The sequence below is a fragment of the Ailuropoda melanoleuca genome, chromosome 16 (assembly GCF_002007445.2).
Source record: "Ailuropoda melanoleuca isolate Jingjing chromosome 16, ASM200744v2, whole genome shotgun sequence".
In the NCBI taxonomy this organism is placed as follows: Eukaryota; Metazoa; Chordata; class Mammalia; order Carnivora; family Ursidae; genus Ailuropoda; species Ailuropoda melanoleuca.
The window spans coordinates 78,769,486-78,786,843 of record NC_048233.1 but is presented as its reverse complement, the minus strand read 5'-3'; the positions used below and the strand labels follow the sequence as shown (position 1 = coordinate 78,786,843).

The 17,358-nt window shown below is 46.1% G+C and overlaps 3 protein-coding genes across 11 annotated transcripts in view; 1 reads left to right on the top strand and 2 right to left on the bottom strand.

Moving 5' to 3' along the window:
• CTNND1 (catenin delta 1) overlaps positions 1-483 on the bottom strand; it is a 46,699-nt gene extending 46,216 nt beyond the window's left edge. For 7 of the 9 annotated variants that reach the window (XM_034645120.1, XM_019803225.2, XM_034645123.1 and 4 more), the window contains exon 1: positions 224-483. The gene's annotated coding sequence lies outside the window, so the exon portion shown is untranslated. The other 2 variants (XM_019803227.2, XM_034645121.1) reach the window with 2 other exon arrangements.
• Positions 1-14,825, top strand: part of BTBD18 (BTB domain containing 18) — a 44,361-nt gene extending 29,536 nt beyond the window's left edge. Inside the window, exons 3-7 of the mRNA XM_002922716.4 lie at positions 5,464-5,647; positions 5,746-6,864; positions 7,033-7,108; positions 8,437-8,601; positions 12,814-14,825. Coding sequence (XP_002922762.1) covers positions 8,478-8,601; positions 12,814-14,825 — 2,136 coding nt within the window. The 5' untranslated portion in view covers positions 5,464-5,647; positions 5,746-6,864; positions 7,033-7,108; positions 8,437-8,477. The remainder of the gene's footprint in view (positions 1-5,463; positions 5,648-5,745; positions 6,865-7,032; positions 7,109-8,436; positions 8,602-12,813) is intronic.
• Positions 14,826-15,544: 719 nt separating this feature from the next.
• Positions 15,545-17,227, bottom strand: SELENOH (selenoprotein H). The gene is made up of 4 exons (XM_011229245.3): positions 16,967-17,227; positions 16,735-16,880; positions 16,487-16,617; positions 15,545-15,762 (listed from the first exon to the last, which is right to left on the bottom strand). The coding sequence occupies exons 1-3, from the start codon at positions 17,086-17,088 to the stop codon at positions 16,517-16,519; spliced, it is 369 nt and encodes a 122-aa protein (XP_011227547.3). The 5' UTR covers positions 17,089-17,227; the 3' UTR covers positions 15,545-15,762; positions 16,487-16,516.
• Between the last annotated feature and the right edge of the window lie 131 nt (positions 17,228-17,358).

Sequence of the window (17,358 nt, the reverse complement as noted above, 5' to 3'; positions counted from 1 at the left end):
AGAAGTTTGTTTCTGGGTCTTAAATATTTTACTTTTTAATTTAATAAAATACCCAAATTCCCCAAAGTAATTAGAAAGAAAAATAGTAATCGCTTAAAAGTCACCCGTCAGCAGAGCAGATTCTCTCGCTTTTAACTTCCTTCTGGTTACCGTAAGACAAAAATTCGACTTGGCTTCTCCTCCTTTACCCGTCTGTACACACATTCTTTAAAAAGGCACACACCTCAAATGTGGACTTCTAAAAACCAATCCTTTAAGAAAGAAACCCAAGGCTTCGTCAATGTGCTGAGAAAGACAAATCCAGCAAGGTACTTGATTTTTCGCCACCTCTTCCTCCTTTCAGGATCTTCCCTGCTCTTCTTTCTCTCTCTCTCCCTCTCTCTCAGTCTCTCTCTCTCTCTCTTTTTTTTTCTCTCAGATCCAACACCTAAAATGGAAGTTGCACCCAGCCAAAGGCTAGGGAGCCTGGGTGGTGACAAACTGATCTGGCAGCCCTACCCCCTCGCTTTCCTAAGTGATGTCAGCCCCTGAGAACTTCCAATAGGAACCAGGCATAAATCAGAGAGCTGATTTTATCCAATAGGAAACTTTATTATAGGAAATTAAAAAAAAAAAGGAGAGCGAGGAGGAGAGAAAGAGACCGGGGGAAGTTTTATATATATATTTATATTTAAAGTGGAGACTACACAATCTCTGAGGAATTGCTGCAGAGCTCCGGCGGGGGGGGGGTACGTGAAGGAACAAGGGCTTTCTAGGATGGCACGCCTAAGCATCAGTTCTCTTGGATGGCGGGGTTCTTGCTCTCTTTCCCTTTTCCTTTCTGGGTAGGAAAATAGGAGAAGAAAAGCTGATTTTATTTGCTGGTATTTGGTTTGTTGCTTTCAACCCCAAGGCACTTTCCCAAAAGAAGACAGGAAGGGAAGGAAAGAAAAATCCTAGAAATAGGACTATTATGTATTGATTGGGATGGTAGGGAATATCTGAGGTAAACTCTCAATTTCATTGTTTTCATTTAACTGCATTAGAGCTAATGAGAAAAAATTAATGCCTGGACTTGTTAACAGTTTTGGTGTCTATACTTTCAACTAGAAGGAGGCTGAATCCATTGGGCTGTTGAGGAAAATCACTGTCTTCCCATTTGTCCCCAAAGCAAAATAATGTGGGTTTGAGGGGGAAAATAAATGGAATTCAATAAGTAACCAATATATTTAGAGGAGATAACAGCATGTGTAAGAAAAAAACAAGTCCTCCTGTTAAGAAAATTCTATTTCTTTGTGCACTTCAAGCTCAAGATGATCTAATTCGTACATTCTCTTTTTACATTTAACCCAAGTAAAGGATTATATGAGTATTCTTTTCCTGAGTTAAGAAAATATGTTCTTAACACTGTTATGCCATGAAGGACAGAGATTGGATTTTTTTTTATAATAGGCTTACAAAGACTAGTATTTTATGGTCATTCGGTGGTTACTAAACAAAGATGATAATGATGAATTTAAAATTTCCTTTTTCTTTCTTAGTGACAAATCTAAATTCTATCCTGTAGACTACTGCCAAATGAATCTTCATAAGATTTCACAACCTAGAATAATGGTTAAGAGCATAGGTCTGCACTCAGACTGTCTGGCTGCAAACCTTCCTCCTCTGCAAGAACACTTAAGTAAATGTATTACTATGTGACCCTGGACAAATTATATAACCTCTCTGAGCCTCTGTTTCCTCAACTGTAAAATGGGAATAATAACTATATCTCTCTCACAGGACTACTGTGAGAATTAAAATACACATAAAGTTCTTAAAACAACGTACAGCATTTGTTTATAATCTCACTAGAATGAGCTACCAGTATCAACCCTGCCCCCAAATCTTCGGTGGCTCAACAATGCCCCATAATAGCAAATAATAACGGAGCATATATCAAGTGAAGGGCACGTTGCACTCATTATCTCTAACTTCTAAAACAACACCATGGAGAGAGTACTACCACCATTTTACAAATGAGGAAATTAAGATTCAACAAGGTAGGGACGCCTTGGTGGCACAGCGATTGGGCGTCTGCCTTTGGCTCAGGGCGTGATCCCGGCGTTATGGGATCGAGCCCCACATCAGGCTCCTCCACTATGAGCCTGCTTCTTCCTCTCCCATTCCCCCTGCTTGTGTTCCCTCTCTTGCTGGCTGTCTCTATCCTCTGTCAAATAAATAAACAAAATCTTTAAAAAAAAAAAAAAAAAGATTCAACAAGGTGAAGAAACTTGCCTGAGATTAGCTGGCTATGAAGTGAACCCCTCATCCATCTGACTCCAAAGCCCATGCTCTTTCCATTGCTTTACACTGTGGTCAGGATAAAGGCCAAGTTCCTCGTCTGCTTTCAAAGTGCTACACTTATTCATTCAATACACTAAATTCACACTTATTTACCATGATCTGACCTTTCCTTATCTATCTAAACTGGAATTCCACTTCTCTTCAGTATGTGCCTTCTCATCAAGCTGATCCAGTCATTATCTATCCTCTCACATTCTGTCTGTAGTTTCACAGACCCTCATATTTGATCTCATGTGACCAAAAAAAGGACTTCTCTCAAGTAGGCATCACAGCACTTGTTTGATGGGCTTTAAACAAACCAGACTGGGAAATGAATACATTTAGCAGAGAAATGAACAACCTTTAACTCTCATTATCTAAGAATCTTCTCCTACTATCTTATCAGATGTTTCTTTTTTAAAGATTTTATTTATTTAAGAGAGAGAGCACACACAAGCACGAGCGAGCTAAGGGGCAGAAGGAGAGGGAGAGGGAGAAGCAGACTCCCCATTGAGCAGGGAGCCCAATGCAGGGCTTGATCCCAGGACCCCGAGGTCATGACCTGAGCTGAAGGCAGACGCTTAACCCACTGAGCCACCCAGCCGCCCCTCTTATCACAGCTTCTACCTCTACTTTGCATCTAGTATTCCTGATCCTCCATAGCAAGTTCAAAAGCCAAAGATGATTGCCAAAGGAAAACAACCAGCACAAGAAATGTTTGGGGGGGGGGGAGAAACGTTTATTGATTCATTGAGTCCTAGATCAGAGCCATATTCTAGAATATTTTATGATCTTCTAGAGATAGATTTTTCTTGCTTCCTTCACATCACCAATAAAAACTTGCAAGTATTTTGCCTTCCTTTTGCTTTCCTATCTCCCTCACCAGAAGATAAGCTCTATGAAGACATGAATTGGGTCTTTCTAGTTCATGGTGTACCCCCAGAGCTCAGCCTAATGTCTCACATTTAGCAACAGATGGAAGAGTAAATGAAGTCTCTCAGCTTACTAGTTGCGTAATCCTGGGTAAATCATTTTATATTAATGAATTTATAGATAACATTTGAAATAAAGTTATGTACAAATCGAAAAAGATAACTCAGGGGGCACCTGGCTGGCTTAGTTGGTAAAGCACGCAACTGTTAATCTCGGGGTCATGAGTTCAAGCCCACATTGGGTGAAGAGCCTACTTAAAAAAAAAAAAAAAAAGATAACTCGGTGGTGAAAAAGTTGCTGAAAGTTAAATCTATCTGAAACAGCTGTCTCTAAATAAAGCATCACAAGGATTAATACTCAGTGGGAAAAATTGTTTACACTCACGTGACTGAAAGTAAAAAGATGAGTTCCGCTTGGGTTATTCTGAGCACCTACTATGAGCCAGGCACTCTTCTAGATAATGAGTAGACAAGTTCCCGGCTCTCAGAAAGCTTACATTCTAGTGGAGGGAGAGAGAAGATTAATAAATAAGATGTCAGATGGAACACTAAGCAGAGATTTAAAACAGACTGATGAGAATGACTTTTGGCTTGTGCTACATTGGATGTCAAGGACAAACTCTCCAGAGAGTTTGGCATTTAAGTTGAAATCTGGGAAGAAGCAGCCAACCATGAGAACATACGAGCAATGGTAACTACTAATGCCAAAGCCCCCATGTGTGAGGCTGAAACCTGCTGGATCCAGCAGAATGTTGAAATGAAGAGGGAGTGATAGAAATATGAAAGATTCTTCAGGTTAGAGAAAATTTTGATTAATTTATTCTCAGGTAGAGGGAAGCCTGTGAGCGTTTTCAACAGCAGAATGACATGATCTAACTCAGACTTTGAAAAGATCTGCCTGCTTATGTGACAAATGGAGTAAAGAGGGTCAAGGGTGAAAGCAAGAAAATTAGTTTGAAGGTCAAGCTGCAGTAATAAGGAGTTGATTACATGGTAGCAGTAAAAATGGAGAGAAGTCCATGGATTGAGAATATGTTTAGAGATCTGTGGTTGTTTTTTATTTAGGGGTTTTTTTCCTTTTCATTTGTTTTCATTTTGTTTTGTTTTTAACGCATGGAATATTACATTCAGTGCTCGGTTTTACAACTCTCAAAGTTGAACACACACACACACACCCTGCCACAGCCATTACCTTAACACACAAAGAAGAAAAACAACATTCCATAAAATGGTAAAAGATTAGGAAAGACCTGCAAAATAATTTTGTATTAAAAAAAGAAATATTAAAAATAAATTAATTAAATAAAATAAAAATAAAAAAGGAATATTAAAATTATTATGTAGGGCTGAGTGCTGTGCTGTCTCTACTTCTAAAATAGCTAAAACCATAAATGCCAAGGAGAAGAAACGGAAAAAAAGAAAAATCAACTCCAAAAAGCACTGGCTACCCATACAAAGGAAGACAAAATATTTTTACTCATTTCTACCCTCTGGTGGCTACACTTTACCATCCAATGTTTGTCATTTTTAAAGCCCTGGGTAGGATGGCCGTTTATCATTCCCTTTAGAAATTCTATCACAAGATTTATTTAGATGGTGTTGGATTAAAAAAAAAGAAGAAGAAACCAAGAAGTGAGTCCTCTCTACTTCTTGAATATTAATCTAATCCTAATAACAATAAATTCATGAGGGGATATAATATTTCTATTTCTTTTACAAGTCCACAGGATCACCTCTACTGGTACTTCACCTGCCCGCTCAAGTCTTGATTCCACAGTAAGAGTCCATAAACAAACATTGTTCTGCCTTGTCTGTCTTTCTTTCTTTCTTTCTTTTTTTCTTTCTTTCTTTCTTTCTTTTTGTTTCGTTTTGTTTTGTTTTGTTTTCTTACTTGCTTGTGTGTGTCCTCCTTCTGTTAAGTTTTATGTCCTTTCAGGAGTTGCTTGCTCTTCGAAACATAACTTCGACCAAAAACGCCTTCTGTTCCTTGATCTTCTACCCACCTTGAGAGCAGAGGCCTCAAACTAGGAAAATACTACCTGACTTGGAAATGCACCCCACCCCCCCATATTTCAGTCAACCTTCCCAAATCCTTTAAGAATATTTAATTATAATATAATTGACATACTCTTCAAATCCTTTTTGAAAAGGTGTTAGATATCAATAAAGACGTATTTGAAAGCACCGTACTACTCACCTCTCGACACTCTTGTCTGCTTCTTTGCAGGTTCCCCTTGTCTCAGGCATTTTGGCGTTATGCCTGCAGCTGGCCTCCGTGGAAGCTGCTCCGTTGTAATTCGCCACACTCCGTCACCAATGGCTTTGGATTCAGCCCTCTTCGTCCAGAGCTGGACGTCGCGGGGCATCTAACCGAAACCAGGCCCCAGGTCCTAACACACACACACACACGGGTAAGAATCGCTGTCCAGATCCATAACGTGGGTTGGCATTCTCTCTAAATGTTTGATCCTGAAATCATTTGATTTTTTCATATCACCCCTGAAAACAGCTGTTTCCAGTCAGGAAATGCGCTAAATAAATCACCTCTGGAAGGACACCGGAGGCCACTCCACACGGGAAGTTCTGCAACCCCCTTGGTTGCACCAATTCTCCGCGATTTAGGGTGGGGTAGAATCTGTGAAAAGCCTGAATTTAGACACTAGCCTAAAGACCTCGTTCCCGAACATCCCCGGACTGAGATCTACCGAGAGTGGAGAGACCTGATCAAGGTGCGAGGAGAGCCATCCACGGGCTTTTTCCTCTGGAAAGCCGGGAGCGCTCTCACAGGGCCAGGGCCATTTACTGATAGCCTCCTCAAAGGGAAGACTTCGAGCATGCACTACTGGGGCATCCTGACCCTCTTGTCACTGTGATTTCATGGAGTGCTGAGGTCGAGAAGACGGCCTCCATAAGGATCCCTCCCGAGCGGGCCCTCCCGCCTACCTCTGGCAGCCGGACCACCTTGGCTTAGCCCTCAAGTCCCTCGAGACTTAGCCTCCCGCCCAAAGTGCTCCTCTCCCTGTGATTGGCCGTCGGAGAAGCCTTTGGCCAATGGGGATGACGTATTCAGGCAGACGTCAGCCCGGGCTGGGGGAGGAGGAAGGACGTCGGGCCCGGCGACGCGCCGTGCGCGAGGACGGCGGCGCGAGGTGTGTGGCGGCCGCGTGCCTTCAGGCCCTCGCTGTCAGCACTTCCTGGTGCAGGAGGGTGGCGGGGCCCGCGGCAGTACGAGGGCAACAGGGGGTGGCTGCAAAGCCCGGAGGTCGGGCGTGGTGGTGACGGTAAGCCCTGAATTCGGGCCTCCGGGAGCCCCACGCTCCATTCCCAGAAACCTTCGCGCCGAGACGCCTCTCTTCAAAGGAGTTGGGCCGGGGCACCCAGAGCGTGCGGGACGCCCAGCATTGCAGGGCCTTCCCTGAAGCCCAGCTTTCCCCGCCAACCCCGATTCCTCGGTTGTGGACGGGGGTGGGGGGGGAGAGACGAGCCCTCAGGCCGTTGGCCCACCTGAGCTGCTTTGCTAAACCTTCCCGTGCGAGGCTGGACTTTGGGAGGAAGCAAGGCAGGCTGAACAGAAGACCCAAGTACAAAGAGGTCGGCAAGCGCAATTCTGACGGCAGAGCTCTTCCAGGTTGGGTCTGGAGGCAAGGCCGGGTGCTGGTGGGTTGGGAAGCTTCCCCAGAGCCTCTGTTTGGGACCTTGCAAGAGCAGCCATTCTCTGCCCCCATCTCTCTGGCTGAAATAGGAATTGAGCCTACCCCTTCTTAATTAACCTTTCCGCTCTTTTCTTTCCTCATAGTTTGCCAGGAACTGTTCAGATCCTCGGTGCCACCTGACAGAAAACTGTATGCCAGGAAAGGAACACCAGCTGTGCAGTGAGTGTGGGGGTTTCAGTGCAAAAAGCTGGAAATGGAGTAAGCCTGAATTCAGAATATCCAGCTTTTATCAGGAAGGGTAGAATGCTTAATTATCCCTGCTCCATTGGTAGCCAAGCAATTAACCAGACTGACAAACTTAAAGGCCAGATTCTTTGCCAGTTTCCAGGCCTCATTAGGCTCGCTTTGGTCAAGAACATCTGAAGCAAGGGTGGCGGTGTCATTTCTGTGAGAGACTTTCCCACCAAGTCCAGCACCTGCTTTTCTTTACTGTGCACCCTCTGCTGGTTAGTGTGATAGAGTGAGCTCAAAGAAAAGAAGGTGTGGACAACTTCCTAGGGAATTTCCTATTCAATGTTGTTTCTTTAAAAGTGTTAAGTTGGGGCGCCTGGTGGCTCAGTTGGTTAAGCATCTGCCTTTGGCTCAGGTCGTGATCTCTAAGTCCTGGAATCGAGCCCCACGTTGGGCTCCCAGCCGAGCCGGGAGTCTGCTTCTCTCTCTCCCTCTGCCTCTCCCCCTGCTTGTGCTGTCTCTTTCTCTCTCTCTCTCAACTGAATAAATAAAATCTTTTTTTAAAAAATGAAGTGTTAAATTGAGGATTATACCTACGGAACTCAGAAATGTGTTGCTCAGGAAGAATATGAGTTGTCAGCACTGCAGGCTTTGAGTCTCAGTGGTAATGTGAATGAACGAGGTTTAAGGAGAACAACAATAGCTACCATTTTAGAAGTGATAGTTATATGTGCCAGGCACTCACAGTGCTAAGCAATTTTACCTGCATTGACTCATTTAATCTTTAAAACAGCCCTACCAGGTAAGTACTGTTATCATTACCATTTCATAGATGAGAAAAGTGAGACTCAGAAAAGTTAGGTCACTTGCCTGAGATTATACAGCTAAGCTAATAAATAACAGAGCTGAGATTCAAATCTACAGTTGCTTCTAAGCTCCCATATGTAACCACTATGATATTCTTTCTTGAGAGACCTTTGGCACAATTTCTGGGCTTATGGTAACTCAGGTCATGGCTATTATCTCCAACTTTCAAGATTTTCCTACCATTTCAAAGACAAAAAAATTAGGTACAGGGGTACCTGGGTGGCACAGCAGTTAAGCATCTGCCTTCGGCTCAGGGCATGATCCCGGCGTTATGGGATCGAGCCCCACATCAGGCTCCTCTGCTATGAGCCTGCTTCTTCCTCTCCCACTCCCCCTGCTTGTGTTCCCTCTCTTGCTGGCTGCCTCTATCTCTGTCAAATAAATAAATAAAATCTTTAAAAAAAAATTAGGTACAGCCGTTGTTCTGAAATATACTTTCTCATCCACAGGAATCTGATCTGTGAAAACCTAGAAGGTTTAAGAGACCAACATGTGCTCTCCTGCCAGTTCCAAAATCCTATACAGGAATCCCCGGTTTCTCCGGTTAGCTTTTCTGCAGCTTCATCACCAGCAACAGACTGGTGTATTCTGTGATGTCCTTCTGCAGGCAGAAGGTAAGACACTAGTGGGGACTCAATTGAAAAGTCACTATAGAATACTATTATAGACTAAGATAAAATGAGTCCAGGGTCAGGGAGTAGAACACAAAACCGAGAAGATGTATTATTGCCCCTGAGAACTATAAGTTATTTGGTAAAGAGCTGTTTGTTTCTAGGACAGTTACTGTTTCCAAGAGTGAAAATGAGACTGTGCTCTTTTTTTCTTAAAAAAATGTAATTGGGGGGCGCCTGGGTGGCAAAGCGGTTAAGCGTCTGCCTTCGGCTCAGGGCGTGATCCCGGCGTTATGGGATCGAGCCCCACATCGCTCCTCTGCTGTGAGCCTGCTTCTTCCTCTCCCACTCTCCCTGCTTGTGTTCCCTCTCTCTCTGGCTGTCTCTATCTCTGTCAAGTAAATAAATAAAATATTTAAAAAAAAAATGTAATGGGGGGGGGTGCCTGGGTGGCTTAGTTGGCTAGACATCTGCCATCAGCTCAGGTCATGATCTCAGAGTCCTGGGATCAAGCCCTATGTCGGGCTTCCTCCTCACTGGTGAATCTGCTTCTCCCTCTCCCTCTGCTCCTCCCCCTGCTCCTTCTCTCTTGCTCACTACTCTCTCTCTCAAATAAAATCTTTAAAAAAAAAAAATGAAAGTAGGGGCACCTGGGTAGCTCACATGGTTAAGCAACTGCCTTCGACTCAGGTCATGATCTCCGAGTCCTGGGAATGAGCCCTGTGTGGGGCTCCCTGCTCAGCAGAGAGTCTGTTTCTCCCTCTCTCTCTGCCCCTTCCCGCCAGTTGGTTCTCTCTCTCTCAAGTGAATAAATTAAAATCTTTTTTAAAAATGAAAGTAATGTAAAGTTTAGTAAGTATAGAAATTCTGTAAAGGGTGGATGATAATAATGTAACAGGATGGGGGCGCCTGGGTGGCTCAGTCCTTAAGCGTCTGCCTTTGGCTCAGGTCTGGGATAGAGCCCCGCATCGGGCTCCCTGCTCAGCGGGAAGCCTGCTTCTCCCTCTCACTCCCCCTGCTGGTGTTCCCTCTCTCGCTGTGTCTCTCTCTGTCAAATTAATAAATAAAATCTTTAAAATAATAATATAATGTAGCAGGATGATTGTGAAGATGGCGTTAATATACACATGGCACTTAGAACAATGCTTTAAGGTACTAAGCACAATATAAGTGTTAGACAATACTATTATACATTTTCCCATTTTCTTGCCAAGCTGTTGCTTAATTTTTCTCATCTTCAGATTGATGGTTTTTGTTGTTTGTTGTTAGACCTAAAAACGTACAGTCTATTTCCACCCCTTTCCTTTACACTTGGAATGTTCAATCAGTATGAAGTAGAGCCTGGTATCATGTATTTTTGTTGGTTTTTTAAGTAGGCTCCATCCCCAGCATGGAACCCAGTGCGGGGCTTGAACTCATGACCCTGAGATCAAGACCTCAGCTGAGATCAAGAGTTGGACCCCTAACCAGCTGAGCCACCCAGGCACCCTGAGCCTGGTATCCTATAAAAAGCCCAAGACGAGGAGTCTAAGTCTTAGCTTTGTTACTTAGAAACTAAGTGACAAATGGGCAATTCCCTCTTCATCTCTCTGGAGCTCAGTTTCTTCATTTATAAAAAAGAATTATGACAACCAACATCGTGTAGCACTCTACAGTTTGCAGAGTACATACAGTATAGTGTCTCATTTGATTTTTACAACAGCCTTGTGAGATAATGTTATATGGTTCCAGTTCTAGAGATGAGTGAACTGAGGCTTAGGGAGTTAACTGACTTGCCTATTGGTTCTCTTAGTAAGTACAGAGTTGGGATTCATCCCTTAATTCAAGGTAAAAAAAAAAAAATCAATTGCCTGTTGTATGTTAGAACAGTGTACTAGCATGGGCATACAATATATAAGAAAATAAAATCCCTCCTTGTATGGAAATCATGTAAAGGGGAGAGAGACTCTGAGATAACCAGTGGATCCAAGTAACTGTGCAACACAATAAATAACATTGGAGTAAGTAAAGGCTGATACAGGAGCACAAGGAGAGGGGCACCTTCCCGGACGTGAGGAGGTTGGGGCACAGAGGTTAGGGTGATTTTCTAGGAGAAAATAACCTCTTAGCGGAAATCTGGAGGACAAACGGGAGTAGGAGGAGGTGGGGAAAGATTTTTCCAGGCAGAGAGAACAGCATTTACAGAGATTTAGATATGACCAAGGATTTGTGAGTGGTTCACTATGGCTAGAGGGCAGACTCTAACAAGTGTATTGATGAGAGAGATAGGGCTAGAGAAATTAGCAGCAATGTGTAAGGTCTGAAGTGTTATGCAAAGGAAGTAGGTCTTGTCCTCAGAACATTGGGAAATGTATTTTTTTAAAGATGTATTTATTTTTTTTAAGAAGGAGTGTGTGCAAGCAGGGAGGGACAGAGGGAGAAGGAGAGAGAGAATCTCAAGCAGACTCCCTGCTGAGTGTGGAGCCTGACGCAGGGCTCAATCCCATGACCCTGAGATCAGGACCCAAAGCGAAACCAAGAGTCAGACACTCAACTGACTGAGCCACCCAGGCGCCCCGGGAAATGTATTTAAAGGTATTAAGAAGGAGATCATGATCAGATACCTACTTCAGAAATAGCACTTGGGCTGCATGAGAAGAAGAATTGTTGTTGAGCCCAGATAAGAGGCCATTTTGGAATCCAGGAGAGGGATGGTGGCCTAAAACTAAGGCATTGAGAATAGAGAAAAATGCATGGTTTTTAAACAAAAAGAATTTACAAAACTTGGGGCAGTTAAGGGCATAGGCTCTGTAACCAAACTCCCTGGGTTCAAATCCTCTCCCTGTGACTTGCTAACTGTGCGATTGTGATGGTTATATTACTTAGGTATGCCACAGTTTACTCATCTGTAAAAACAGGTACTTCACAGGATTGTAGTGAAGAGTAAATGCATGAATACTGGTAAAACCCATACTTCGTACATTACATGGTATGCAATAAGGACTCAAGAAATAGTAGCTTTTTATTTATTTTTTTATAGATTAACGTTTGCGGGGCACCTGGCTGGCACAGTCAGTGCAGCATGCAACTGTTGATCTCAAGGTTTTGAGTTCAATCCCCACGTTGGGTGTAGAGGTTACCCAAAAATAAATAAATAAAAATTAATGTTAGATTAGATGCAGTGGGTAAAGGAGAACAATCAAAGATGACTTGTAGTTTCCCGACTTGAGCAGCTGGGTAAAGTGGATAATTATTTTGAAGTAAGAAACCGGAGGTTTGGGGGTTAGGAAATGGAGTTCACTTTCTAGAAAGGTTGATGCAGGCTATGGCATGTTTAGTGTGTCATGGAAGAAGGTATCTCGGCAGAGGTAGGACCTGGGAGTCAGCAGCAAGCCTTTGGAAATTGAAGCCATGAGACTGAGATTGCCAGGGAAGTGCCTATAAAGAAGGTCTGCTGAGGACAGACTACTGCCTGGTAGGCAGTGCCTAAGAGAGTCAGGAAGGAATTGAACCCTGAATTGTCTACATCCGAGGCTCACATTCTATTACAAACAGTTTCTATAAAAATTTTTTAAACCCTTATGTGAGTCTAAAAACAAATTTGATCCCCTCCTTTCTGTCAAGCAATGAGTATACATACCTCAGTGAGCAAGACAGATACAGCCAATGTCCTCCTACAGCTTCACTTCAGTGAAGGATGGTGGACACTTAAAATACGCATAGCTAAATGCTCTGATAGCTAGAGCATTTGTGCCCCTGAGCACCTATGGCTTGAGGTAGGGTGGGGAAAGACTTTCTGAAAGAAGTAATGTCCAAACTAGATTTTAGGGGTTTTGTTTTTAAGCTTTTATTTGTTTGATTTTATTTATTTGTTTAAGACAGAGAGCACGAGCAGTGGGCAGAGGGTCAAAGGGAGAGGAAGCAGACTCCTCGCTGAGCAGGGAGCCTGATGTGGGGGTCAATCCCAGAATTCTGAGATCATGACCTGAGCGGAAGGCAGATGGTCAACGGACTGAGCCACCCAAGGGGCTCCTAAACTAAATTTTGAAGGATAAAATGGAGTTAGTTAGGTAATGACAGAAGGTTCCAGGCAGACAGAAGGAACAAATTTCTCCTATTTGAACTTCCACAGAGGAAAATTGAGAGAAGGGACAGCACATCTGGGTAGTAAAGACTCTGCTTAGCCCATGTACATGCCAGTTTGCATGAGATGACAGTGTCTGGATTTCCTTCCAGGTGAGGCAGTCCCAGCTCATTGCTGCATCCTCTCAGCCTGCAGCCCCTTCTTCACAGAGCGCCTGGAGCGGGAGAGGCCAGCCCAGGGTCGGAAGGTGGTGCTGGAGCTGGGGGGCTTGAAAATCAGGACACTCAGGAAGCTGGTGGACTTTTTGTATACCTCAGAGATGGAAGTATCTCGAGAAGAAGCCCAGGATGTGCTTTCTGCTGCCCGTCAGCTCCGTGTATCTGAGCTAGAATCCCTTCAGCTAGAGGGTGGGAAGTTGGTGAAGGCCCCGCAGGGCCGAAGACTGAACCGGGAGTGCTTACAGCCTCCAAGTGCTGCACCAATCTCTGCCAGGGTGCTGGCATCCAGCCGCCGCCCTCGGACTCCACTGCCTGCAACCCAGACTCCTTGTCCTCTTGGGCCAGTGAGATTGAAGTCCTCGGGGAAGGAGGAGGGGCCCCTGGAGAAAAGCAACCGACAGAATGCAGAGAACTTGTCTGGCAATCTGCTCAAGAAGAAGGCCAGAGCTTGCCCAACTCCACAAGAAAAAAGCTCTTCACCATCAAGTCACAGTCAGGGGCCAAGAGAGAATAAGAGTGACCCTGCCCTTGCTCCTCCAGCACTTTCCCCACCCAGTCTGTATCCCTCTGTGGATGAGCGGCTACTGCCCAGAAAGATCCGACTGAGTCGCTCGAAGCCATCTCCTGATATCTGTACATCCCAGCCTTCCAGCATGGTAAGTGGACCCAGCTCAGTACCCACAGCCCCTGGCCGGCGTCTTTGGCGGCAGAAGAGTATAAATAAAGTACCAGAGGACAAGGAGAAACCAGGGAGAGCTATTCCTCTACAGATCGTCCCAAGCCCATCTGGCCTTGGGAAGACAAGTGGGAGCAAGAAGCGGAGCCCTGAAGTCAGGGCACCAAACTCAGACTCTGCAGAAGAGGGGCAGGTGGGAAGAGTGAAACTTCGGAAGATTGTCAATGGGACATGCTGGGAGGTGGTACAAGAGCCTCCCCTCAAAAACTCTCCACATAGCCCTCAGATCCCAGAACCTCAATACTCAGAAGAGCCTGCTGTTACTGAGCCATCCTCCCTTGACGAGCAGGAACCGTCATCTGCTCAGGTAGACCTGTGTCAGGACTCCCCGGTGTGCTCTAGGCTACAAGACATTCTGCTGTCTGCTAGCTGCTCCCCAGACCACCCGGTGGTCAAGTCTGAGTTCGGGTCCAGTCTAGAACTGGTAGGGAAGGAACCCGGGTTGGATATTGACTGCAGCGAGCCCTACGCATTTGACCCAGCCCTGCTGGGGCAGCCCTGCGAAGCTGAAGAGTACCGCATCACAAGCGCTGCCGCCACAAGTGAGCTGGAGGAGATCCTGGACTTCATGCTGTGTGGCTCAGACGTTGAGCCCCCCACAGGGTCTCTGGAAAGTCCCGGAGCCGAGGGCTGCAGGACCCCTAGCTATCACCTGACAGAAACAAGAAAGAACTGGATCGAAGGGGAGGAATGGTGTTTGCCAGACATGGACCTCTGGCCCAGTGAGCTTATGGGACTGGAAAAGGAACCTGTTGGTGAGAACAAAGAGCCAATCGAGTCCCTTAGTCCCCTTGTTATATCCTCTGAGGTGAGTGAAGGGGAGGTACTTTCAGTAGGAGGCTCTTGGACTCCAGATCTAGAAATTACCAGTTCCCAACCACTGGATAGTCAGAGAGGTAAGCTTCATATTGACTCTCTTGACCTTCCCCAAAGGTCCTATGAGGACCTCTCCCCTCCCTGTTCAAACTGGATGGACACTAGGCCAGAAGTGTCCCTAAGTATGGATGAGGTATTATATCCTGCTCCAGAGGCAGGCAAGGAGGTACTTGGCAACTCTGAGTTGTTGGACCCACTTTCTGCCAGCTCCGAAGAGGAAGAGATTGATGTGGTGGACTGGACATCTGAGGGGAGGCTGGTGCCCGCTGGTATTCCCTCTGTGTGGCCCGACCCTTCCTCAGAGTCAGACACAGAGGTGGACATACTAACGTAGAACAGGAAGTGCAGGTTAGGGGCAGTGGGAGGGTGGGAAATGTTGGCTAGCAAAAGGGGTACTGGCAGGGGCTAGCACGTGCCCGGTCCTCCTAGCACAAGAGGCAGGTGTACTCCTAGTTCTCTTTAGGTCCCTTCCTCTCCCCAGGCTTTGGGAACCAGGCAAAAGTAGTACCATGGGTACAAAATTATGAACTTGAACCATCTTATTTCTTTGTAATCTATGTTCCAGTTAGTGATAAACAAGTGAAACTATAAACTGTGTGGTCCCCGACTCTACTGAGTCATAAATAACAGCCAACACCAGGTCTTCTAAGTTGAGAAGCTTCCAGTCACTGCTAATTCAATAGTAAATGAGAAGGAATACCCTCTGAGAAACAGAAAATGTTCCAGAAGGTGTGAAACAGTGCTGGGGTGGAACCAGTGGGTACGAGTGATGACATTTTCCCATACCTAATGTGTGTGGCTTATTCAATCCAATATGGGGTCTAGCCAAACCTCTGCAGGGGCCAAAAAGACATAACTTCCATCATCACTTCCAAGAAGTGAGTTGAAAAAGACAGATGCTTTTTTAAAAAAATAAATTTACTTTTTCTCCCCCTACAGTTTTTGCAAGTATTTCACATGATCTACCAGAGAACCTAGGAGCTCCAGGTTAATTTGTGACCTCAGAATATGAAAAAATACAAGGGGAGCCAATCCCACGAAAGGCTGGCTTTGTCCATTTCTTACCGTAAGATTAAGTTTTACTTTATTATTCAAACACTTTATTTCAACTTTTATTAAACCAAATCCAAGAACTTTTCAATGTCTTACTAGAGCGTTGCCTCACAACTGAACCATCCTTTCTGGAGGGGAAGAAACCATGGCTTCAGGTACATGACTGAAGTTTGGCCATGTTCCATCATAAATGTTCCAACATCACCAGGGACAGGAGACTGTAAACATGACAGGGGGAAAAAAAAGGTTAGAGAAGGGGTCCAGGCAATCCTAAAGCCTGAAGAAGCTGTGCCCCCCACCCTAGAATCCACAAACCCAGGAGAGTTCAAGGATTGCATCCTCCCCCACATTTCACTCAGCAAGCACTAGGGATAAAGACCAGTCAAATGCTTGGGGCCACAAGTGACACTACTGTAGTTTTCACATGGGAGTAACAGAAAACATACTAGGAACAAAAACACAAGAAATTAGGGTAGGGGTAATAAGCACACCTCAGGGAGGTTACACAGATTTTGCCCGTACAAGGGGAAAAAAAAAATAAAAAAGTGCCCGTGATTTTAACTCACAAAGGAGGAAACCGGTGGGATTTACACCACCAGCATTAAGGAACAAAACAACTACCAACAGGTGGGCAAAATAAATTTTTTAACATACAAATAGGGTCCATACCCCTCCCCNTTCAAAGGGCACAAATTGCATTTCTGTAGTCATTCACATTATGATCAGCGGCCTAATAGCTTAGCTCAAAAACAGTGAAACATGCAATCAGCAAAGGGCACAGTAAGAGGAAACATTTTACTGCCGACTTCTATTTTTCCTACCAGCAGAAAGGGGAAATCTTGAGCAAGAAAAGAGTTACAAGTTGTAGATCCTGTATGAAATGAGAGGGCTGTGAGGGCTGCTTCGCAAATACCCCCATCCACCCCTACCCCCGCTTCAAACCTCAGCGCGAGGACTTCTGCCCAAAACACCCTACGAAAGGTGCTTCTTCAGCTCCTTCACCACCTCCTGAGGCTCAGGGAACTTGAGTTTGCGTGGGGGCCCCTTCTTAATCCCAGTCCAGAGCTCCACACCTGGGGAAAGACCGAGGAAGCGAAGTCACTCTGGAATGCACCAGCATGTCCCCCACATGCCGAGGTGCCCGCGGGCTGAGACCAGCGCCTCCCGCCTGCTCCCGGGCCCGCACTCACTGCTGCCATCGGGGCGCAGCAGCGTCACCTCGAAGCTGCCCCTCCGGGGCTTGGCAGGATTCACCTCCACCGGAAGCTCCGGCGTCTCCTGGCGCAGCGCCTGGCTCAGGGCCGCGGCGTTGCGCCCGTAGACGCGTCAGCTCGTGCTAGGGAGAGATGGGGAAGGTCAGAGGCTGGGGCCTTGGCCTGTGACGCCCTGGCCCGCCTCCCCGGGCCTCTCCAGGCCCCTCACCAATGCTCGATCACGACGGTCGCCTCCTCCACTGCCTTCCGGCCGCCCGCCGGCTTCTCCTGTTTCGCCGCCACCGCGACTACCGCCACCTCGGCCTTCCGCTTCCTCCCGCGAGAAGCCATGGCGCCTGGAGCCCGGCCGTGAGCCGAGCCGACCTGGAGCTCGGAGCTCAAACCACAGGCCCCAGAGCCGGCCGACGGCACAAAGCGTCTTCCTGAGCTGCGCCAGGCGTGGCGGCGCGCACACGTGGTCCGGAGGCGGGGGTCCCTGGGCACAACCATTCAGCCCCCGGCGGCGGGGGGGGGGCGGCGCTCCCTGGACACAACCATTCTGCTCGCGGCGGGGGGGAGGTACGGGGAGCTCCAGACCCGACCACCCGCACTTGCCGAGGG